At 39.2% G+C, this 26,324-nt stretch overlaps 1 protein-coding gene across 10 annotated transcripts in view; it reads right to left on the minus strand.

Annotated features, from left to right (window-relative positions):
• pde4d (phosphodiesterase 4D, cAMP-specific) overlaps positions 1–26,324 on the minus strand; it is a 465,837-nt gene that overhangs the window by 61,390 nt on the left and 378,123 nt on the right. Inside the window, exon 1 of one of the 10 annotated variants that reach the window (XM_057830870.1) lies at positions 21,120–22,474. The exons of 8 other annotated variants lie outside the window; for them this stretch is intronic. In XM_057830870.1, coding sequence (XP_057686853.1) covers positions 21,120–21,247 — 128 coding nt within the window. In that variant the 5' untranslated portion in view covers positions 21,248–22,474. Of the gene's footprint in view, positions 1–8,448; positions 9,657–21,119; positions 22,475–26,324 lie in introns of those variants that run through there. One more of the 10 variants, XM_057830871.1, reaches the window with a different exon arrangement.

Genomic DNA, 26,324 nt, shown 5'->3' on the forward strand with positions numbered 1-26,324 from the left:
TATTCAACTGCTCATGACATCAACACTTGCAGAATGTAACTAAAATAAAATTAAATCAGTTTCATCTTCAATAACATCAATTCAAATTTGTGTTTATAACTTGCTGCTGATTAGGGATGTCCCGATCCAGGTTTTTGCACTTCCGATCCGATACCGATACTGGCCGATACTGATACCGGCCTATCTGAGCATGTATTAAAGTTTAAAGTTATTTAGCCTCCTTACATAGTTGTCAGACTCATTTTGAAAAGGGTTTTAGTACTCTTGATAACAACTGGCCAGCTGAATTAGGTGAGTTTGAATAACACACAATGGTTGGTAACAAGAAACTGACCTGTTTATTCAGTGACAAAAACAAAACATTATAAATAACAAACAGAAATGGCATACCCAGTCAGTAAAACGTGCAAATAATATTGTAAACTGTCTTAAAAGAGCAAAACACACAAACAACCTCAGTGGAAAATCCCACAAACCCCCAAGCTATTAGATGCTTTTAACATTTTAAAACAGTAAGTAAAATACTCAGGTCTCCATTCTGTATCAGCAGCTTTAAACTAATTCAATTCATTTAATTTTGCGAATCAACTGTTAAAGTTGTTAAAATTGCTCCCGTTATTCCATAATTTCCCTTCTGTCTACTTTCGACATGTGAAAGTTTTAAAACTGTCTTGAAGATAGATTCAAGTCAAGATTTTGCCGATTTAGGAGTATTTTAGATAAAAAGTTAATTAGGTTCGCTTGGAAGGTTCACAACAGCCTACTAGGGAAGTCTTCTGCTTTAAGATGGTGGCTGTTTACTAACGCATCTAGTTTTCAATACTTGAATGTTGCTAACGCAGTCGAGTCTGTCGTTTTGCATCTAGTTCTACATATGATATCTATTATCTCCAGTAGAACAACGTTGACGTAGTTTGTAGCGGCTGTCAGCAGCAGTCAGGAATTCTTGTGTTTTTTATCCAGCGACATGAGTTGAGCTAAAGCCGTGAGTTGAGGATTGGCATTACCCGGGTCCATGACAAGCATGATGTTTACGAAATGAGAAACTGACCGCATTGCGTCCCGAAGACCGCGCTGTGTATTAGTTCCACTTTACTTGACATATTTCAATAATCGGAATTTGGATGTTTGTGAATCGTTCTCGAATCTTCCACGGCCGAATCGCTCAAGGATGTAATGACGGCTGGGCATGTTGTACCGTGGTTCTAACTGTTGGATGGTGCGTCTTTACTCACGAGAGATAATGGCTAGTCATCCAGAATGAATTCTTCGGCAATGACTGTTGTTATTCCCTGGGCTTTGGGACTGTCGAGGGCCAGTTTGTCACACATAGCAAAAGTTTCTGCCTGTGTTAGTTGCGTAAGACCTTTTTGTCTTCGGTTTTCTTAACATACTCCTTATATTGTTTGTCGTGGTATTTCGCTAAATGATAGATTAGGTTGGTTGTATTAAAACTTCTTACAGCTTTACCACCACGCTTGACTTTATTGTGGCATATGTTGCACTCTGCTTCTTCGTCTTTGTCGTCCTTTAAGGTGAAATGATCCCACACAGCCTACATTTTTACCGATAAAGTCTCTCGGTAAATTGGGAGACGGTAATGTAGTTTGTTGAAGGTGTGCCATAAAATGCGGACCGGATTTTAGGGAAACCGAAGCAAAAACTGGAATGGATTATGTAACTCGGTGCGCTGAAAAGCCCAGACCGGATTTAGAAAAAAAAAAACTGGATCGGAAGTCTGGATCGGAATTTTTCCGTGTCGGCCGATCCGATACCGATGCGCATTTTTTTTCCCCATATCGGCGTTCGAGCCGATCCAAATATCGGATCGGGACATCTCTACTGCTGATACAGCAATAACAATCCACACAAACGATTAGCATCCATCATAGCGTCCGTACATCATCAAAAACAATCATATAAACTAGCCCTAAGTATTAGACCACAATTGAAAACGCACAATAAGCAGTACAAACGGTGTTATATACAGATGTTGCCTCTCAGGATGCTTAACAAGCAACAAATGTGCGCGCAGGCTTGCAGGCTTTCCCCTCTCTCACTCAGCTGTGCGAGTTCTTCGTGGGAACAAATGCCCTCTTCTATGCATGCGCAAATACGTTCTTCTTTGTGTGTAAATTCGCTCTTACTCACGTGCCATTAGTACTACCTGCTCTACGCTTCCTGCGCCAAGATAAAAGCATGCATCACAAAGCAAAAGTCAACATTTTAGAAAAAAAAAAAAAAACGAGTCTCCTGCATCGTAAAGTCGAAATTGTGTAAGTCGGGTACTTCGTAACCCGGGGACTACCTGTACCCTATATACTGTATATTAATACCCTTTTTCGGAGCAAACCTAATTAAGAACCAATGCCATTGGTGTTTTATGAAATAAACATTCATGCTACACATTTTCAAACAGGCAAATTTGCGAAATCCACACAGGAAGGCCAGAGATTTGAAACCATAACATCTCAACTGAAAGGCAGACAGAACAAACATGAACACAAAGTGTTGCCATATTTTGTATTTTCATTTTTGCCATGCATCACTTTGCCATCTACAGACTTTGATTTGTCAGGAATTTTACTGCGAGCAGTTTGCAGTTTTAGTAGTGCCTTTAAAAAATGTCATTGAACTTGTTCCCATTTACAGAAAAGATAAGCAGCTTTATTTATTCTGCGACCTTAAACCCAACGTACCCAACAGTATTTTTTGCGTACTGTTGCACTAATTATAAACACATTCCATAAATGGGGATTACACTTGTATTGGGTCTCACTGGGGAGTGAGGTGTATTTACTGTCCTGACCCTATTTACACACAAACGCCAATGGTAGTATTCTAATTTCCTCAGAATGAATGCAAGTAAAGTGTAGCCAATCATGTCGTCAGCTCCAACTGGAAAGTCTCGTTCTGTCAGACGAAGTGTTGGAAAAAAAAAAAAAAAGTCAATATGCACTTGCTGCTCGCAGTCTCGATGATGACTGTCATTGCTCCATTCAGACGAGTCATTCAGTCATGACATTTGTACAAATTATGGTCACGCACTCAACCAGTTCCGCTAGTCTGTCAAACAGAATCTAAAGCCTCCAATCAGACTAATATAAAACAGGCCTTGTGCACATGTGAACGCCAGTCAACTGAAAACAGATAAAATCCAGATGATTATGCTCCATTTAATACATTCCCGTTGTTCCATGCCTAATCTCAGTACACTCCTATTTGCCACGGGGACCGAGATGGTTCAAGACTGATAGTTATTAGACCGCCCGGAGGAAGGTCTCAATATTCCACTTACTTTGTACTTGGTGTTTTTTTTTTCTTCTTGGGAGGACACAAATTGAAATGCTACTCCTCTGTTATTCGCTGACAGATCGGACTTTTGGTAGGTACATTCAAGGCATGTACTGTATACACATCAACCCTCGGAGCCAGATTTTATATTTTCTGTCTCATGGCTTAATTGGCATGGCATAATTACATTAATTAATTACGGAATTAAGATTGGTACTTCTCAGTTATTTGTGGATGAATTACAATGAAATTTGGCAGGTACTGTAAATTCTAGGGAAGTATACTAGTACACATCTTATAGACAAGAGCCCTGTTTCTATTTTTTGTCTCAACGCTGATTAATTACATTGATTAATTACAAAATTATCGTTGCCAGTAGGTTCAAGTTAGCCAGCGGTCACAATTCATTTTGGTTTTAAATATTTTTTTGAAATACAGTGGTACCTCATCATATCACTATAAAACACGATCTTTTCGACATCCGACGTAAAATTTGACTCGCCATTTTTTTCTACATCCGACGACATGCTCAAAATACGACGATTTATGACAGCGCCGCAGTTTCTTTGTTTTGCCAGAAGACGGACCCACGGCAGATTTTCTTGTGACATAAAACACTGGTTCCAAGAAGATTAGTGCAGGTTGGGGGAAAAAAGGAAAAGGTGATGCTTACCATTAAAATGAAGCTGGAAATGATTGAAAAATATGAGCATGGCGTGTGCATCCGTGAACTGGCTCAACAATACGGGCGTAGAATGTCAATGGGCCTCCTCCAACCTTCGTTCACCAGTTGTTATAAGTTAAGGTGACAAATATTATTGTGGTAACATCGCCAAAGAAATCACCAGCCTTGTAAGATTTCTAATCATTTATTTCATCAACTTGTGCAACACAACGCGCCTACTGTCCACAGCAATTGACGCCAGCAACAAAACATTAAAAGAGAAAGTAAAATATAGAACCGTACTCCTCTATCTCACCATCATGTCAGCTACGCAGTGCATTCAGGTACAGCATGAAATGTCATTTAGCTATTAAGAGTTATTCAGATAACTATTGCATAAAGAACATACTAACACGTTTACCAAACCATTAGTGTCACTCCAAAACACCAAAATTACATGTGAAATGATATAATAATGTGTTAATAATTTCACACATAAGTCGCTCCAGAGTATAAGTCACAACCCCAGCCCAACTATGAAAAAAACTGCGACTTATAGTCCGAAAAATACGGTACATTCAATAATTTATTATGTGTACCACTTATCATCGCAGAAGTGCTGGAACTTATCACAGCTGAGTACACTTTTATCTGGTTGCCAGTCAATCCCAGGGCACACAGTGACAAACAACTCAAACTTGCATTCTTAGATATGGAGAATTTGGAGTGTTCAATCAGCCTATCGTGCATGTTATTGGGATGTGGGATGAAACCACATTATCAGGAGAAAACCCAAACAGGCAAGGCGAGAACATGCTAACTCCACTCATGAAGGACAGAGCCTAGGATTGCTCTCTCAATATCAGCACTGTGAGACATTGTGCTAACCACTGTGCCTCTCTGACTTTGAGGAAACAATCAGACCAATTTGGAAGGTTGACCAGCTTTCAAACTCAGTGGTTCCACTGTCCTAGGAGATGTGCCGTGCACTGCCAGAGGGTGTCAGATTGAGGTGCAAACACGCTGAGCAAAGCGCATCACTGTATGTTTGTCTTAGGCTAACAAATAAAGCCAAAGTATCTCCCACACCCATCAAGTCTTCTTGCATACTGTATCTTAGGTGAATAATAAGCAATAACAAAAGAAGCGACAATGCACTGATAAAAGACCTACAGGAAGCCAAAGAGAGAAGAAAAGAAAAGAGACATTCTTGCCTCTACTATGCGGTCAAAGCAAAGATTCAGAGATTTATTTCCAACGCTGTTGACGGTGTTACATTGGAATAGCATATTTACTGGGCTCCATCCTCATGGCGGCGAAGCGACAGGAGGACAATTTGTCAGAGGGAAATGAGAGCTGACAACCAAGGACGAGTTGAGACAGGACGAGGGCAGGGCAGGTTGTGCCTCAGGCTGCATCTTTGTTTATCCGCTGCACCAAAGAGAATACTACTACTTCCTGAACAGACAAATGGCAATGATGTAGCCAGACACAGTTTTAAACCTGAAGAATTGCCTTAATCCAAATTAGAGTGCCGCTACTGAAAATAAACCTGAATCCAATGAAAGTCCATTCACTTGTTCTCATTAGGGTCAAGATTGAGCTACAGCCTGCCAATATTCATATTTCTTATCATTACAGTATATTGTCTACCTTGTGATTTCATACAAACCACAAGAAAGATGACGCCTGTGGCTGAGGTCAGAGTGTTAAAGTTCCTCTACACCAAACTCATCCACACACACCTTGAATAAATGAAACAGAAAATGTCCTTCTCCAAACAGCTGGTAAGAATGGTTAAAAATGTGATAGAGACACAGTTAAGGAACTTTTTACACTTTCATTAATTTATCAATGTGCATAATCTCTATGGTGCAATCTGTTAATAAACTGTTCAAGTCCTGGTTTGAAAGTATAGGCCCAATGATTACCCTAATAAACGACTTGGCTAGGGCTAATCCCTCTTTTCACTGCACAGTAGCGGCAGAGCTCAGATCTGTAAAATTTTCCCTTCAAAAAGAAAGCTGCAAAAACCAAGCTGCATTGAACGCATCAGGCGGAATGAGTGTTCCTAACAAATAACAAAGGATGAGTATCACAATACAGCAGAGAGCTGAGGCGCAACAAGAGCTAGCAATAACAAGAAACAATATTTTGTGCCATTTCTAACCCTCGTGTCTAATACTAAAGAGACAGATTTGCTTGCCCAATGATTAACCAGTGGTTTATATCACATGAATGTTAATGGCTCTGACGAACCAAGTAGTATAAATAGTACCTCGTGTTTGTATCTGATATGATGATATCTTGTATTCTGAGTCCCTTATTTCCCCCATTGTGTGGGTGACTGAAATGACATTTTGCTTTATTTTGCTCCAATAATCTATCATTGTATTGTGTAATAATCAGGGGTGAAAGTGGGCGGGAATGGTCAGGAACGCAAATCTGGTATAAGATTCAGGGCAAGAACGCAGTTCCGGTATAAGATTCCGGGCCGGAACGCTGTTCCGGTATACGGTGCTATGATTCCGAAAATATGACGGCAACTTTCAAAACGCTATGTAAAAAAAATATATATATATATAAAGCTGCCACACATACATTTCATCTCCAAGAAGAAAACAATCTACCAACATCAGATTTACATACACAATTGTTAACAACAAGCATAATAAAAGTGCTTATGTGTGTAATCCGTTTCCACCGATATTTATTTTATTCCATGGACGGCATGGAAGTTTACCCAGCTGCTGCAGTTATCAGAGTCTGACAATGACGAGTCACGTCAATGTGCTAATGCACGCAGCAAGCAAAAGCAAAGCAAAGCAATGCAACAGAAAATGGATAAAATCTTTAAGCGCAAGAAAGAGTTAAGGTGGCTCATTTATCATATTTAGTTTTATTTTTTGCTCTGATGAGGAGGTTCAGAACATCTTAGCTGTCAATGTGCATTTGGACTTATATTTGTTCATTTTTGTTAGCCTACTTATACATTTCCTTATGATTTAAAAAAGTCAATGTTTCCGCAATCTTATAAATATATTCAATTTCACTCTGCATAATGTCATTTGTAGTTATTTTTCTGAATGTATGTTACTTATATCTTTATTATTAAAAAAAAAAAAAAAAAAAAAAAAAAATGTTTACATTATCTTCAATTTTAATATACATCCTATGTTCTTAAGTAGTTAAAATTGACATTTGGCATTTAGTATGAGAGGAAATGAGGGAAAATAAAAATTAGGAGATGGAGGTTGGGGTTATAGCTGTTTTTGTTAACTTTTATGTTGCAATTCGTTGAAAAAATACAATTTTGAATGAAAATCAGTTTTTGTATGCGTCATAGACATAACGGACCAAAACAGTTTTATTTGCATTTCAGTAGTTTTGACCCCCCCCCCCCCCCCCAAAAAAAAAAAATAATAAATAAATAAAATTTCTGGCTCCGTGGTGACCTTCACGCCAGGGAGTTCCGGCAAGAAATTCTAACCACTTTCACCCCTGGTAATAATAGTCAGTTTACAAGATGGTTTTAAAATATAACGTAAATGCAACATTTAAATTACATGTTTCTATGCCTTTTTGTCTTATTTTTTTGTTTTCAAAGTACACATTTTCCAAGAGAAGAATATGACCCATTGCAGAAAAGTGTGGAGTATAACACAGGCAGCCTTCATGTTGATTTAGTCCAGACTCCAGTATAACCCAAACGGCCGGAAAAGCAAAAAAATTCTACTAGGAATCGTATCTCATGGCGTACCTCGAAGATGGATTGTATTTTTTTCTGTTTTCATCCTCTTTGATTATTTTTATTTCATTTTGATCCTCGTAATCAGTGGCGCTGCCAGAAATTTTTCATATAGGTGGGCAAATGGGGCCATTTAAAATCGTGGTGTGGCACACCAAAACTAAAAGGCAACATTGCAGATTTTTATTACCGGTATGTTGTTAAACATAAACAGGCCAGTAGAAAACTGTCAATAAAACTTCAGGACCTGCTTACTGATACACTTTGGTTTATTGTGTTATTTCAAGTTACTGTACTAATGATTTAATGCGCATAGTTAATAACAGTCCAGTCAACATTTTGAGCTCCACAGCTACAACAATCTGACATTATACTAACAGGTGGGGTGGCCAACAAATTTATAGGGGGGGCCGTGGCCACCCCTGGTGGCACCATTGGTCGTAATGCATAATAGGTACAATAGGTTCACACTATACAGTATTCCAATGTAAGTTTTTAACCCTAAAAGTACAACTTTATTTTCCTCTGGAAGTGAAGAAGGGAATTTAGGGCTACAACAGCCAAGTAGAGACTGTGGGGTATGTTGCGGCAGGTTTAGCATAGGATGGACTTAACAGGAGGAAAAACTAAACAGGAAGGAAGGTAGTGGTGAACAATAGTTTGTGCCAAAGGGTTAGGCTTACAAATACATCCACAAACAGACATACAGATACGCGCACATATACACACATAGACTATTTACCATATTCCTTCTGTGTTCTTCAGTGAGCTGGTGGAGCGCGACCTTGGCTTTAGAATGATACTCATGTTTTCACGTTCCCAGCCACATCCGCTAGGTTTACTTAAACACACACACATAAAACCACACAAACACACACACTTGAAGACCACCAGAATCAGATCTTCAGTCCTGTATGCTCCTTTGACTACAGTCAGCAGTATTTTGGATAATTCCTAACATCCTTTGAATGCTTAGTCCTTCTCGTTTTTAATCCAGACAACTTCCAGGCTTTCACTTCCCCGCTCCGTGGCCTCGACCCCTTCATTGGAGTTACATGACTCTTCACGCTCTCTCTGCTTCGCTACCCAGCTGCAGCCTGGCTTTTGAGTAGAAGTGGGAGGGGTTGTTTTGGCTGTAGTAATTCCTCAAAGGGCGGGATTTGCTTTCACTTCACTCTCCACCTCCCAGGCATCCTTACACTCACAAGTCAATCAACCATGCTGCCACGGTAACCCAAAACAAACTGCTACACCATGAAAGTCGCTATAGACCAAATGTGTGGGGGTTTTTATTCCCAAGACACGATAAATTCTAAGAGCAAGAACATCTTAAAAAGATGAATTGAAATGGATGAGTGCTTGGATGGGGCATGGGAAATTCTTCAAAGTAATTTGAAGCCTTAGAAAAACCTTTTGAACCCTAGAAAATTACTTTATTGGTGATATTTTCAAAAAAAATATTTGAAGGCATGCCAACCAAAAGGTGGAGTATAGTACATTTTGCAATGCAGTATATTTTACTTACACTATTTAACCGATAGGTAGTTAGTGATCTCTGACCTGCACCACATAATGAATGCAGAGCATGAAAGTTTGATGGTCCTTTAAAAAAATTGCCATTTAAAATGATTGTGCGATCAAATGGTGTTGGGCGTAGGTTCCGCACCAAAAACATGACATTGATTAGATCAATGGTTCTTAACATTGCTTGAGGTACCATACCCCACAAGTTTCACATGCGCATTCAGCGAACCCTTTGGAATTTAATAAAGAAGTCCCGAATTCAATACCGATATAGCTAAGCTAACAAGCTAGTATCTAAGTTAATTTAGGGTGACCAAACGTCCTGTTTTGCCCGGACATGTCCACCTTTCACGTCGTGTCCTCGTCATCCGGCCTGGTTTTTATAAAATCATGAAAATGTCCAGTTTTTATGATTTTTCACAGGACCAATTTGAAGAGAATCCCTCCGGCCGCTGATGGGCAGCGCTTGCCTGCGTTGACGTGGCTCCTACTAGTAGGTGCGAGAGAAGAGTACAGTTAACCCCTTGTATTATGGGGCATTACCGCCATCTACTGGGTTGACGGTTTGGCAATAGAAGGCAGTTACAGACTACAATAAGGAGTAGTTCTAAGAGACCTGCTGAGCCTGTTGAGTAAAAACTTATTTCCATATAGTATATAATATATACTATATGGCAATATTTTTTTTGAATAAAACTGAATTTTTCTGTCCATACGGAGGAGGCACAATTTAACATATTAAAGTGATATAGACATCTTTGAGTGAACTTCGAGTAAAATTCAAGTATCTCGAAGCCGGGCCGAGTGTCCTGTTTTTTGGAAATCAAAATATGGTCACCCTAAGTTAATTCCTTTTCAAACATATTTAAATTTCAAATTTAAGACAAATAATTTTGCTTTGTGCTGCTGAAAATGGAAAATGAAATGAAATCATTTCATTTCACACTGTTCCTCTTTTTTTTTGGTATGGTCGCATCCTTGCACCACATACTATTTTCATTGCGTAAATTATGCTGAAAATGTTTTTTTTTGTTGTTTTTTTTTAATTACCTGCCTGTAGGTCTTTTATACTTCCTCATTTCAACTGCAAGTCAACCTTCCACTGAGCAAACCAGTTTCTCCTCTTGTTGGATAGAGAACTAGCAGTTGAAAAAAATGCAATAAAGCCTGTTAATTGGAGGGAAAACCAGTCCAAAACCTAGTCTACAACAACACTTTTCATTTAGTCAGTGTATGATCTATCTTCGTCGAACCCCTTAGATTTACTAACAGAACCCCTGGGGTTTGCGCGAACCCCGGTTAAGGACCATTAGATTAAACAATGATTGTTTCATATTCCTTTATACATACAAAACATTCAACACCAAAAAGCCCCAAGGTCATCTTAAAAGCAGCTTTGAACATTTCCGAGTGACCAGAGCCATAAGCGGCTGCGCTGTGACATCAGTCAGCGTATGGTTCCCCTTTGTTCACAGGAAGCACAGCGTATAAAAACATGCAGATGGAAATGCGTCCATCTGCAGCCCCATTGAAGCCAAAACAAATGAGCCGCCGAAACCTTTTGACTGATAATACCGCGGTCATCCACTCCAATCGCACGCGTGGGCTTTCATGTCACGCAAGGAAGACGGCTGTGGCGACGTCGATGACGATGATGGCAGAGGGCGGACGATGGCCTTGAAGTGCAAGATGCTAATGCTGTGGTGTATGTACTGTAAATATGCTGATGAGCTTGAATGTACAGTACGTACAGTATGAGGTGTGGGCGTCAACAGAGACACACAGACATACGTCATTTTAAGATTCAAATCAACATTTGGGATGGCTGTTGATGATTCATCATGAATCCAGTTGAAATCCAATTTAAGATCATTTAAGTGTACTTCAACATTGTGTTACTGAATGTACATCTAGATTTTAGTGACATTTGACGAAAGGATGTAGTGCTATTTATTTATCTTTAGAACACACATTTTACATGAGAAATGACCTCACAGCACTCACTGTATGATATGGGCACAATTTTTTGCAATTGTGTGGACTAGTATAGCCTGATGTACTGTAGCATTTTAGCTTTAAAATGGTTTGAACTCAATGACATTTTTTTTCTCACGTTTCCGCCATTTATACAATATTTTAGAATAAAAACATGAAAATGAATACCGTAATTTTCGGACTTTAAGGCACACCTGACTATGAGCTGCCACCCACCAAATTTGACATGAAAATGGGATTTGTTCAGAGATAAACCACATGGAACTATAGACTCACATGACGTCACAACCACGCCTCCGCGCCATATTGTCCGTCAGCTCGTCGTGTTTACGCATTACCGATAGGTAAATTCCTCCGCGTGATTTTCTGCTCGTTATCATTAATAATCAAAATGGTGAAAGTGTGTGTGGCGGTTGGTTGCAGTAACAGAGAAGATAGACGGAGAGACTTGAAGTTCTACCGTATTCCGAGAGACCCGGAGAGGAGAACGAGATGGACTGCTGCAATTCGACGAGAAAACTGGGCACCAAACGATCACCACAGATTATGTAGTAGTCATTTTATATCTGGTAAGATGCATTTAATATATATTTAGATGGTTTTGGGCTGACAACCACAATTAAGATCATTGCGAGGCTAATCGCCGACAACATACAGTTTCAAATTCAAGATGTTTATTTCTTCCGCCATCATTATTTTTTAAATAATATTTAGCTGGCAACAAGTGAAAGAAGCTGGCCTCGTCTACGGATCATCAGTTAAACAGGGGTGTCCAAACTTTTTGCAAAGGGGGCCAGATTTGGTGTGGGGGGGTCTACCTTGGCTGATTTACGTAGAACAATATATTTGAACAAATTTTAGCAAGCCCTTCTGTGTGTCACATTTGCTTTATTATTATTCTTTTTTAATTCATAATTTCAACAATCTCGCCTTTGTGGCGTTCTCTTTCGACACTCGGGCTCTTGCGAAATACTGCTGCTGTGAAATTAAACTAGCTTCAAGTTGCTTTAATTTCTTGCTGCGTATCTTCCCTGTAATGTTGTCGCACATGTCAGCGTGTCTTGTTTGGTAATATCGCGTCACATCGAACTCTTTGAAAACAGCGACCGTCTCTTTGCAAATGAGGCAGACACCGTTGTTGCGTATTTTATTGAAGAAATAGTCCAATATCCACCTATCCTTGAAGCGTCGGCCATCGCAGTCAACTTCTTTTTTTAACTGATTGTCGCCATTTTAGAAAATTGGAAGTAAAGGGTCACACGGGGTTATGTTGCTTCGAGTGCTGCTCTTAATGTTTTTCAAAGTTTCATGAGAATAGGCTGAGTTTCTGTGGACAAGATAGTTGTAGATATCACTGTAGCAGATGTCAGGCAGAGACGGCGAAGACAGCGGGTCGAAAAATATCAATTTAGGCATCAAATATGGATCTGGCGAATGGATAGACTGAAACTTTTCCACATGACGCCTTTTATGCAACGCATCCAATGAGTTTACAGCGTCTGAAAGCACCGGGCTTCCATGAATTGCACTATAAACTGCACGACAAATTCAAACCATTGAGAATACGGATAAACAATGACGGACAATATGGTGGCCGGATACAGCGACACGTCATTGTGTGACGTTGGTGAGTGGGGTCTATAAGCCGAAGCTGTCCTCACTGTGTTATGGGATATTTACACCAAAAATATATTAACAGATAACACTTTATTTGGCGGGTGCAACATAAGACTGTCATAAGACCAAATGAACCACCATTAAGATTTGTACCAACTCGCTGCAAAGCTTCATTGCTTCAGAGAGCTTCATTTGGCCATCACTGCTCCCTTGGGGGAGACAGTCAACCTCTGCTGCCATCTGCTGTCAACACTGTTGTCGTCCAACATGCCTCCTAGCATGCACTGCAGCACTACAAATGTAAATACCAATCAAAATTCATGTTCTGTGCTAATTATTTCTTCAGTTACTGTTCCAGTTTTTTATTAATAGCTAGTTATGGTATTTAATAACACTTTATTTGACAGTGGCACCATAAGACTGTCATAAGACCATCATAATTATCATATGAGACTGCCATGAGCCTGAATGAAAGCTTATGACAATTGTCATTTTGTGTCATCCGGCAAATTATCTCACTTTTGAATGGATGTAAAAATTCGAGCTGGATATAAATGGAGTTAGTGACATAATTAGCCGGATGGCACTAAATGACATCTGTCATAAGCATTCATTTATGCCCATGATAGTGTCATGTCATAATTATGACGGTCTTATGGCAGTGTTATGATGCCACTGTCAAATAAAGTGTTGCCTATTAACCCAAATAAATCAACAAATAAGCCGCACTGGACTATAAGCCACAGGATTCAATATGAGGGAAAAAAGTAGCGTCTTACAGTCCGAAAATGACGGTAAGTGATGACAACCCAAACTCCGAAAATGACGGTAAGTGATGACAACACAGTTTAATAAGAGTGTGTGCACGTGCTGAAAGAAACTATTAAGCCCCCAGCAAAGTTGAGTTCATTCCACGGGAGGTGTGGCCATAATAGCTGTTTTGCCACAAGACCGATTGGTATGCAAGACAGTCGTCACTAACCATGTTGGGTAACAACAATACTCTAGTGTTGACCACCCCACGGGACACTCACGTCAAAAGGAAAGAAACAAAAATAAAAAACAATCGCTACTCATCCACATAGAAAACAACTTCATAGTTTTTTTCCGCCCCATATAATCACATTCACCGTCTAAAGCAGCACTACGCAATTATTCCTTTCAAAGTTCACCCACAGAGACTATCTCATTCTAGAACACCATTTATCCAAATATTTTGCTATTCTAAATGCAGTCTCCCATGCATAATAAGCCTGTAATAATACGCTTATCGGAATTGAAATCGCGACACTCAGAGTCACAATCCTGTCTCGTGCTGTAAGACAATAGAATCGTGATACACCTTCAAGCCGAGTTAAAACCATCTATTCACTAGGAGTGCAACGGTTCAGTTAGCCCACGGTTCGGGTTGAACTTCGGTTTCGGGATCACGGTTTTGGTTCGGTTTCGGTTTGCGTTTTGCATTAAAAAAAAAAAAAAAAAAAACTGCCTTTATTTTGCTTTTAAGAAAATGAAGTAAACACTTAAAATGTAAACATTTTCGACTATTAAAATGCCTCTTCGCTCTTTGGCTAGTGTAGTGACTGACTACCGAAATACACAGTAATAAAAAGTCAGAACTTGTATTTTGCACTTGCCCCTAGAGTTTAAGCCAATGCCAGTATGTTTCTTATCCACTTGCATGTGTGCGACCAGCAAAGTTCGAGAAAACATATTCTCATCAACTTTTGTTGCATAAAAGTGATAAATGTCTATTCTGCCATGAGCCGATTTGCCTCAAACGTCATGAGAGGATGCAGACTGCAGAGGGAAGTTCATCAGGGCGACCAAACGGGAGAGACGGTGTCCAGCCCAATCACACTGTAAAACTCACCAATTTCAATAAAAACCAGCCCAAATCATAACCTCCTGTTCAAGATAAAATTGTTCCCTCATATAACTCAATGTATAATTTTGTTATATAACCAATGGGGGACACATTGTGGTTGAATCATTGCCAGTGTTGTTAATAACGGCGTTAGTGTATAACAGCGTTATTTTTTTTTCAGTAGCGAGTAACCTACTAATTAATTGCTTTGCCCATCTTTGCAATGCCGTTACTGTTACTGGTGATGTGAAAAGGGCACGTTACTATAATTTCGTTCAATGAAACACGAGTTGTCTGATTTTGTCACACATCCGCCTGCCTGCCTGTAGAGAGCAGAGCAGGAGAGGGAGGAGGGAGGGTGGTGTTGACGCTGTTACAAACGCGATGATGATTTGCTAGGTGGCTCGGAGCGTTAGCTTAGCATTCGCGTTCTCGTCACCATTAGCATTTAGCGTGGCGAGTGTCTTCCTTAACTCTCGGGAAACTTAAACATTTTTTTTTTTTTTTACATACAGTTCGTACTGTCCAGGTGGGTACAATTAATTGAAAATAATGTACTATTTTCTTGCTAAGTGTGCATTATCATCACATTGGCATTGTCCTTGTAGATGCTACTAGATGATAATACACTGTATATATTTTTTATTACCTAAAATAGTCACTTTAACTTTTCTTGAATGACGTATCCATTAACCTTGTGTGATGTGTCTTAATAAAAACAACTAGAGCAAAGATAGGAGAGGCAGGAGATTGAGAGCCTCATCTGCATATTGAAAAGTATACACTCACCGGCCACTTTATTAGGTACACCTGTCCAACTGCTCGTTAACACTTAATTTCTAATCAGCCAATCACATGGCGGCAACATGGTTTAAGACAATCTCCTGCAGTTCAAACCGAGCATCAGTATGGGGAAGAAAGGTGATTTGAGTGATTTTGAACGTGGCATGGTTGTTGGTGCCAGAAGGGCTGGTCTGCGTATTTCAGAAAATGCTGATCTACTGGGATTTTCACACGCAACCATCTCTAGGGTTTACAGAGAATGGTCCGAAAAAGAAAAAAATATCCAGTGAGCGGCAGTTCTGTGGGCGGAAATGCCTTGTTGATGCCAGAGGTCAGAGGAGAATGGCCAGACTGGTTCGAGCTGATAGAAAGGCAACAGTGACTCAAATAACCACCGGTTACAACCAAGGTAGGCAGAAGAGCATCTCTGAACGCACAGTACGTCGAACTTTGAGGCAGATGGGCTACAGCAGCAGAAGACCACGCGGGGTTCCACTCCTTACAGCTAAGAACAGGAAACTGAGGCAACAGTTTGCACAAGCTCATCGAAACTGGACAATAGAAGATTGGAAAAAAGTTGCCTGGTCTGATGAGTCTCAATTTCTGCTGCGACATTCGGATGGTAGGGTCAGAATTTGGCGTCAACAACATGAAAGCATGGATCCATCCTGCCTTGTATCAACGGTTCAGGCTGGTGGTGGTGGTGTAATGGTGTGGAGAATATTTTCTTGGCACTCTTTGGGCCCCTTGTACCAATTAAGCATCGTTGGAACGCCACAGCCTACCTGAGTATTGTTGCTGACCATGTCCATCCCTTTATAACCACAATGTACCCAACTTCTGATGGCTACTTTCAGCAGGATAATGTGCCATGTCATAAAGCTGGAATCATCTCAGACTGGTTTCTTAAACATGACAATGAGTTCACTGTACTCAAATGGCCTCCACAGTCACCAGATGTCAATCCAATAGAGCATCTTTGGGATGTGGTGGAACGGGAGATTCGCATCATGGATGTGCAGCCGACAAATTTGCACCAACTGTGTGATGCCATCATGTCAATATGGACCAAACTCTCTGAGGAATGCTTCCAGCACCTTGTTGAATCTATGCCACGAAGAATTTAGGCAGTTCTGAAGGCAAAAGGGGGTCCAACCCGTTAATAGCATGGTGTACCTAATAAAGTGGCCGGTGAGCGTATATACATATATTAGGGGATCTGACGACGCACACAGGTTACAGTTCAGTATGTAGATCGGTACGGGGGTCACAGTTTGGTGCGAGTTCAGTACAACAGGAAAAACAAAGGCTTTTTTTTTTTTTTTTAAATGAAAAAATCAGTTCAATTCAATCGAACAGCTTTGATGTGAAATATGTTATAGAATGTGTAATGTAATAACGTGTAGAAAATGAAACATAACGTCAATTACTTTGCTAAGAAACTAATTACTCTTATAATGAGGTAACTGAGTTAATTTAACTTTAATCTAATTTCACTCAATTAATTTTTGGGAGAAGTGTTTTTTAACTGTAACTAATTAGTTTTTTAAAGTAAGATTAACAACACTGATCATTGCTGTTTTGCCAATAAGTGTCATAGGACATTTTTCTTAGAAAAAGTTAAGACTATTGTAATTTTTTCCCTGTTCAGTAATCACAATATTTAATCATTAACCATATGTTTATTCACTAATAAACGTCAAAAATGCATGTTTTTCAATAAAAATTACTGTCGAAATACAACTTCTACAAAATTTCCAGAGCCACATTCTGGGAAATGTATTTCTTTTGAGATTGGTGTTAAATGAAGACGCACATTTACCTTTTACAAGGAAACAACTCAAAAAGTACAAAAAATAATGGGCAGTGTATCGAAAGTTATGTCATTTTTCAATTATTTTGATGAATTGAACTGTATACCTGCAAATCAGAAATGACATGCAATTCACGTTTTTTGCATTATGAGGCGCAAAAATGCAATTTCTGTAGTCTCAATACTATTTAAATCGGAGGGAAGATGCTGCTGTAAGCAAGCAGTGAAGACAAATTTCAAGGTGTACACATACAATATTAGAACTGAGATAATTGTTCCTTCCGAAAGCGCCGAATTTTGTCAAAAGTAGTCCAAATTTTTATCAATGTGACCAATGCATTTTTCTCTTTGAAAATAGTCCCATTGAGTGGAAACCCGCCCAATCAGGCAACACTGAGGGTCAATTAAAATTGTTACTGGCATGCATGGACCACAGTTCCCATAAGAGGCCAAGATGCCCACAGCAAGAACAGCACAATACATTCATTCATCTTGAACCACTTATCCTCACAAGGGTCTCGATGATGGTGAAGCCTATAGGAGGCAGGGTACACCCTAAACTGGTTGCCAATGTCAATTAAAGGTTGTGTTAATTGTACAGTTAAAAATGAATACATTTATTTATCAATAATAATAAATAATTTACATGTTATTTAAATAAGTCATTAATTGTTTTCTGTTATTTAAATCTAACTATTAATTATCAATTAAAAATCTACACGTAGTTGAAGAAATTATATGTACAGAATACAACAAATATAATACAGAATTATTTGGGGAAAAAACTATATACAGTATATATGAAAATATCATATTGTATACATGAAAACAGCAGCTCAAAGACAACAAAAAAATGCAACTTGTTTTATATAACGTTCCTAAAACATTTATTCCACAAATGTTCATTGGAAATCCTAATTGAATAAATAATACCCTAATACAAAAATATGAATTATATCAATTTAATGAGTATAGCCATCAGGATTGTCTAACCTTATGTTGCCCCTCATAATGAAAAATATAAATAAATAAATGAAATGTGACCGTGCCTGATGGACAAGACAGCCCTCTAGTGCTGATTATTCTCCAGGTGCAGCATTAACCCAGCAATAAAATGTCTGCAGCCCATATTTAAGCGACAAAAATCAATTGACAACACGATCGATTTTCTTAAAAGGGAAAAAAAGAGAAGCAAGTGGTCCACTGAGAGAGCCTGCTTTAAGTAAACGCTGACATACAGTATATAAATAGCACAAAATGAAGCAGAGCACAGATGGCTAAGGCGCGCTATTGACAAAGCTCCATCCATATGTATACATCTATACGACCATTATCTTAAGTTCATATTCACACATCTGGTTTTCACATCATACATTTCGGTTGTTTTTTGTTGTTGTTTGCTCGAGGTCACAGGGTGCGTGCGTGCTGCTGACAGAAATATGGCGGCATGATAATAGATCTAATAAGGTCTTAAAATTTGCTGTGCGGGGCCCTAATGGATGCAGAGTGCTCCAATTACGAGAGCTTCGCCTGCACACCTTGATTGAGTGTTCATTCGCCGTTAACCTTGTTGTCTGAAAAAGCAAAAATAAGGAAAATGGGAATATGACGCACATACACGCGGGAGTGTGCAGCAATATGGCAGGCAAGGCAAGGTTTTCCTCCAAACAGAAGGAGGTTCCGAGAGACTGCTGACATTGTCCCGTATCAATACAACTGCAATAGAGTACAGCACCTATACAGTTGCATAGGTGGTGTTTGTAATTCTGCTCATCTCCAAACAAGACTATTGATTTATTGGATTGATGATTGCAAACAGTCCTTGTTTCTTATTTTGATTTAAAGTTACGTTGTGAAACTAACTTGTTGCACTTTCAACTACTCTATTCGACAATGCTTTTCAGTGAGTTATTTGGCTATACTGGTCCATTTCACACACTTTACAGACTTAGTCTACAGTCCCTGACAAAAGTCTTGTCGCTTATCCATTTTGTAGAAACAATTGCTAATAACCTGACTTTTAATTATTCAATTGGTTTCAGTAATGGCTCATATGAAAGCTAAGACCCTCCCAAATAATGTTAAATGTACAAAAATATATGTTTCACTGAAAAAAGACTTATCATTTAATGAAGACATAAAGGTCAAATTTTGGCAAGACAAAAGTTTTGTCGCCTACAGAAAGTAGTATGAAATTGAACAAAAAATGTACTTCAAATACAAAAATATGTTACATAACATAATCGAATTAAGTAGTGGTGCTGTGAGATCCAAATTTCATATTTTGCATGACTTCCATGGGCTTCGGCAAGGATTCATACAGTTTATTGATGAAGTCATCAGGGACATCAAAGAAAGCGGTCTTGCATGCCTCCCAGAGTTCATCAACATTCTTGGGTTTCCTCTTCCATGCTTCCTCTTTCATCCTACCCCAGAAATGCTCAATGATGTTTATGTCTGGTGACTGGGCTGGCCAGTCCTGGAGGATCTTGATCTTCTTTGCCTTGAGGAACTTTGAGGTAGAGATTGAAGTATGCGATGGAGCACCATCCTGCTGCACAACAGGCGACAAAACTTGTCTTGCCAAAACTCGACCTTTATGTCTTCATTAAATGATCAATCTTTTTTTCAGTGAAACAAATATATTTTTGTACATTCAACATCATTTGGGAGGGTCTTAGCTTTCATATGAGCCATTTCTGAAACCAATTGAATAATTAAAAGTCAGGTTATTAGGAATTGTTTCTACAAAATGGATAAGCGACAAGACTTTTGTCAGGGACTGTATATTATTATTGTCATGTGTCAGCAAAATGTTTCCACACCTGAGTCCATACCATGTTTCTCTTAACAAACAAACAAACGAAACCCGAAAAATGCTAAATTTCCTTCTCCTTTCGAACTCAAGTCCACCCACGAAACTCTGTGCTACCGAATGTAGCCACAAAGATTTGAGTATTACCCTCAGTCTTTCAATACCTGTGTTCTGCCAAAATGTCTACATCGGCGAAACGTCCTACAACAGGCGAATTTGACACCCAAAGTACTACCGTGTGCTTTCAACTTGCTTTGTTTGGATGCATACAGGCAGAATGTATTAAAAATGCCTTAATACTTACATGTAGTTATATCAAATAAGGACGGTTTAAATACGCTACGTGAATAATGTGGTCAACAGATCAACACTGCTTTGAAGCTGCCACAAGAAAACACAATGCCTAAAACTATGAGAGGGAAATACATGCAAAAGTATTTTTGAGGCAGTGAAAAGGTAATAAAAAACTCAATGAAAATAAAAAATAGTGAGTATTCGCCGCTTTTAACTGATGTGCGGATGCTGGCGCAAGCGCACTGAGCATTTTGTAGACGCTCGCCGCATGGGAAGGAATTGCAGAACACCGGTAGCAATACGAAACAAACTCAACTTTTGTGCCGCTTATCCTGTACAATACAAAAAAAAACTACAGCTGTTTCAATATGATAAAATCTTGGAACAAAATATAAATAGCTTTGGTGGTGTAGTTATTATCATTGGTAGTTATTTGTCATTAAAAGACACTTGTGATGTTTAAGATATTTGTGAGGGGTCCTTCTTGCTTGCAATTCCCAGGGGAGCCAAAACACCCCTACACACACAGACACACTCACACAAATACACTGTTAAGTAAACAGTGAAAGACTAGAGCAGGTGGAAGAACTCAACAGAGTCAAAAGTATGCAAGCAAAGCAGTACAAACTGTCTTTAAGGACCTCAAAGCAAATGCACAAGCAAACTTTCTTGACTTCTTTTAGTCAACCCCTATCCCTTGCATACCCTCTCCGGCCACGAGGTTTGATGTCGATGGGCTTGTTGGTGGCGTAGGGCGAGCCATTGGAGCAGGCGTGGCGGTAGCGTGCTATCCTCTCCAGTGATAGGTACTCAGAGTTGACGGGCAAACTCATCTTGACTAGGAATGGGGCTCAGGGAGCTCAAGGGGCTTCACGAACACCAACCAAGTGTGCCTGGTGTTACTGTGGCTTTAGTGTGGAGGTTGAGTAGAAAGGAGGAGGAGAGAAAATTGAAGAGATTGAGGGAGGTGGTGGGTGTGACTTAGTGAAAAAAGATGACAGAGTGGGAGAGAGAGCGAGGGATGTAATAGCAAGGGGGGCAAAGTGCAAATCCAGAGCAAACTAATTTATCATATCTGTCAGCTCATAATCAAGTATGCTTTCGAGTAATGTTCTAGACTGGCTGCATGGACACACTTAAACATCCTGAAAGTCTTGTTGCCCATAAATGATGGGCACTCCTCTGTGTGTGTGTGTGTGGGGGGGGGACTTACACGTGTGCGTATGTTTTGCCAAACTGTTTTGAGGGTCAACAGCTGAGTAGAATTTCCTAATAGAAACATTTGAGATACTGATGCTCTTTCCAAATGAAGAAAAGGAACACAAAATGGATGGAAAAGTGGATCCCGTCAAAAATATCGCTCATCTTTACTGGGGTCTTGGGGCTGTTGGACCTTATCACAGCTAATTTGAGGTGATCTGAGCAAACAACTAGCCCTGTGATTGGCAGGAAAACAACAGGATGTTTTTATTTTGAAAGCAAAAACATTTTACTTTTATTGTGTGTGTGTTTTGTTTATGCCCTTTATTATATATTCAGTTCTTGTAAACACAAAATTATTTGATTAGATAATCCATCGACCGGGTGATGGTAATCCCAAAAAGTTATTTTGAGGAACCAGTTTCTTCACGATAAAACTATATTATAGTCAATGTTTCTCAATATAAAAACCATAATTTTTGTCTATATTATAAATAATAATAAACGTCCAAACTAAATTATTAAAAGTAATTTCCAAAGGATATCGGTTAGGGGAAAAAATAAAATAAAAACTATTATTATTTAAGATTGCGCAGTTTAAAAAAAAATATCAGAAAACTAACAATGAGACACTAGCAAAGTAAATATTTTCTTGTCATAAAATTTGAGGACAATAAATCCTGATTTAACTCCGGTAATTGAGATTTTCCACCAGCAGGGGGAAGTCGCGTATCACAGAAGCGAGCGCGTCGGTCAACAGAGGACATAGTACAGCACAGTACTGTAGCTTTAAATTAGTCATTAGAATTAAAGTCAGAAAACAGAAAACTCAGTAAAAAAAACAAAACTAAAGGACCACATAAAACTGGAACCTTTTATGTCATTATGACTAATTTCTCATTTTCTACTAATAAATCCTCAAAGTTACATCATAAGGAATTAGGGAGTTAGGTTGTAATCAGTCTGTGATTGAGTAGAAACCACTTCAGGGTGTCTCCCTCTCACACACACACAGTGAGACACAAACGCATGATGGGAATCTCAGCGGTGTTTCAGCTGTTGCTCCCCTCTGTCAGATTCATTCGGCATGTGACAAAGGATCATGTGTGTGTTTTTGTGAGCATGGCAATGTAGTTGTTACACCAGTGGGAACCTGTGACATTTGAATACACACCCAGCACCCATGTAGTAACTTGGGTGAGCATGTCGGACAGGTGACACGCATGCCCCTGTGGGTACAGACACAACCATTTCGTGTGCATCGGCACAGAACAAGCATATGCTTTGTCTACGCTGTCAGCGCTACAGATGAGAGCACTTCTATCATCACTTGGTCTCCTGCTGTGTTTGACGTACGCCACCATTTAACCAGAGGTGACAAAAATACTCACACTGATGAGATGGATACATTATGAAATGTATTACTGTTTGCCACAGATGTGTTCTGCTAGTCAAACTTGTCTTGGATTAAATAACCAATCAGTGGACAAAGAAAAGCTGGATATACAATGTAACTCACATTAGGAAGCTCTAGTGATTCTGAAGGCCCCAGCCAGATTCATACAATTCCATGATACAAATATAATATAAGTTGCAAATGTTGGCAAAAGATTCTAGACGTGTGAACTGTAATTGGACACCACTGAACACCCTCCACCATTCGACCAAGGTGAAGGTAATCATGTGTGAAAATTTGCATCATAAAATCCTGCCTACAGACATAATGCTAAACAATGCATGATGAAACTAAGCAGGCGGACAGACAGAGTCCGAACTTTAAGTGCAGGTGTATGTGTACACAGGTTATTTGTGGCTAGTGTGCCAGACATTCAGACAGCGCTCGGCATTAAAAGAAAAAATGTTGAGCACACATTGTTAAAGAATCGTTAGAGGATCGTTAAATGCTATTTTCATTCTTATCCAGATGTGCACAAATATAGTGGTCAGGTTCTAATTGATGTCAATCGACAACGAACCCAGAATCTCATTGAGAACAGTAATTCATTCGACTATTAGTACAGGCTACTTAATAATAATAATAATAATTTATTATTATTATAATTATTAATGTATCGTTTTTTTCCACTGACCAATTATCCCAAATAACATAATAGCCTGTTGTTGTTGTCAGTTCTTGTTCTTGAGAACAATCCCTCAACTCTTTACCTATTCATTTATTGACCTATGCCAGGGTTCGGCAACCCAAAATGTTGAAATAGCCATGCTAGAGTAAAAAAACAAAAAACAAATATGTCTGGAGCCACAAAAAATTGAAAGCCTTATAAATAAGGCAACACATGATGTATGTATGTATCTTAGCTATATTAGACTACTATCTAAATGACTAGGCAACAAATACATAATGAGCCTTTTATGATTACCGTATTTTCCCCAATGTAAGGTGCACCTGAAACCCTTCAAGTTTGTCAAAAGCTGACAATGCGCCTTATAATCCGATGTGCCTTCTATATGGATCAAAATTTGTTAATCATGGCATGACGTTCCATTTAGCTCAACTCCATCTTGTGTTTGCATAACGCAACGCCAACATCTACTACAACTGTACATTACAATGCAGTGAACTCTATACATGAAAACAGTTTTAAAATAGGCTATTCATTGAAGGTGCGCCTAATACTCCGATAGCGCTTCTAATGCAGAAAATACGGTAAATGTTCATTTTCCTTCCCTGCGGTGCATCTTATAGAGAATGACGCACCACGTGATTACTCTGTTGTACGATGCCGCCTCAAGTTTAACTTCATTACACTATTATTGCATTAGAAGAATGTTGTGTGTCATGATTGTCATCCTACAGAAACCATATTAAAATTAAAAATATATTTCCCCCCACATCTTTTTCATTTTCAAACATTTCTGAAAAAGCTCCAGGGAACCACTAGGGCAGCGCTAAAGAGCTGCATGTGGCTCTAGAGCCGTGGGTTTCTGATCCCTGGCCTATGCAGTCCCATTGTTTGCTCTGACCATGTGAGTTTCTGTTTGAGTTTCTACTTTGCTGTGATTCTTCGTCAATGACAGTCAATTGAAATTCTATTAAAATTCATGGAATATATAATTTTTGTCAAATTATTGATTGATGTTGTGTAAAAGTGTGGACATTGACCGTATGTCCATCTGTCTTACACCTCTAGCTGACAGGCGGATACAGAGCGCACATTCATCAGAGTTAATTGAATTTCCTGCGACAGCGGCTAAATGGTTAAAATAAAAAAAATAAAAAAGAAGAAAAAAAACATCTCCGCGGTAGCAGATTATCACCATGGCAACTGCACCTAGGCCGCAGGAAAGCAGGGCGACAAAGACTGGCTATTCATCTTGCAGTGTGCGTGAATGAGCAAAGTTACAGTGAAGAAGACTCGGCTAAGAAAGCCAGTCGATGCCGAATAAGTGTTTCTCAAACAACGTCTGGCATTCTCGAAAAAAAAAAAATAAAGAGATTGTTTTGTGTGTCGAGGGCCAATTCCATTGACTCGCCTTGTCTCGCACTTCCTGCCTACCTTTGGCTGTTCCACCCGAGTCGTGATTATGACGTGGTTGCCTTGGAAATGTGGCAGCTTTGAAAATGGACAGGTGGCCAATCAGCATGCAGTTGCTAAGGGCAGGAAATGATGACATAATTGAGGATGACGTGAGGGGACGTGATGTAAACAGAATACAAAGAGAAATGATCCCCTCGTAAAACAAATTTGAATGTTATCGTTCAAGGGCGTAGGTTTGGTCTCAAAATTGGTAGGGACCTTAATAAGACCAAACAGATTGGGTGAAGGGGGGTCAGGGCTACATTTGTCATGAATATGAACCTAATTAATTGATAAGCTAAATGATCAATGCAAATTATATCTGTTTTGACATACAGTGGGGCAAATAAGTATTTAGTCAACCCAGGGTCCCGCCAGGATTGATAAATCTAAATTCAACACTTTTAAGACCTTTTTTAATGCCATTTCAGCAGAAAATTAATACTTTTCTCGCACCCATTATTTAGATCGTATTGAATCATATTAAATAAATCAAGCACTGAACATCAAATTTAACCTCAATTACTAAGTGTGTTTGACAAAAGAATGCGCATATATTGAAGATACAATTAAAACACATTTAAAGTAACATTATAAAGTCTGTCAGAATTTTTTAAACACACACACGCACACAATAATTATGGACAAAAAGAGGAGGAGGACAGGACTCAGACCAGCCATCTTCTGTAACAGGCTAGCCGCTAGTGCACCTGCCAAGACTCCAGTGAACATGGCTAACTCTCGAGTTAAAACGGCGAAATTCACATTCATTCGAAAGGCAAACCGAAATGTTTAAGCAGGTCCACTGCCTTCGCATGACCCATAAACTGCAACCTAAAGTATCTGGATGTAACTTGAGCCCCTATCACATACTCCAAAACAACGGGAATATCACGGGACTTAACCGTGCAGCAGTTGTGTGTGAAAACAATTTCCCGTGTCGACTGACATGGGAAGCAGTGTGCGTGAAAGCAGGCGTTAAATTCCCGGGTCACAGCAGATGGCTGATGACTTAAATATCACAGCAGCGGCCGAGATAACTTCCTCCCTCTTCACAGTAAGAGGAAAAGCGGTAAACAAACATCGCAATTATAAACATAGCAAGCTGGAAACAGCTAAATTAAACTGAAAACATGACCCAAATTAAAATGTCAATTATTACGTCGGGCCG

The sequence above is a fragment of the Corythoichthys intestinalis genome, chromosome 3 (assembly GCF_030265065.1).
Source record: "Corythoichthys intestinalis isolate RoL2023-P3 chromosome 3, ASM3026506v1, whole genome shotgun sequence".
In the NCBI taxonomy this organism is placed as follows: domain Eukaryota; kingdom Metazoa; phylum Chordata; class Actinopteri; order Syngnathiformes; family Syngnathidae; genus Corythoichthys; species Corythoichthys intestinalis.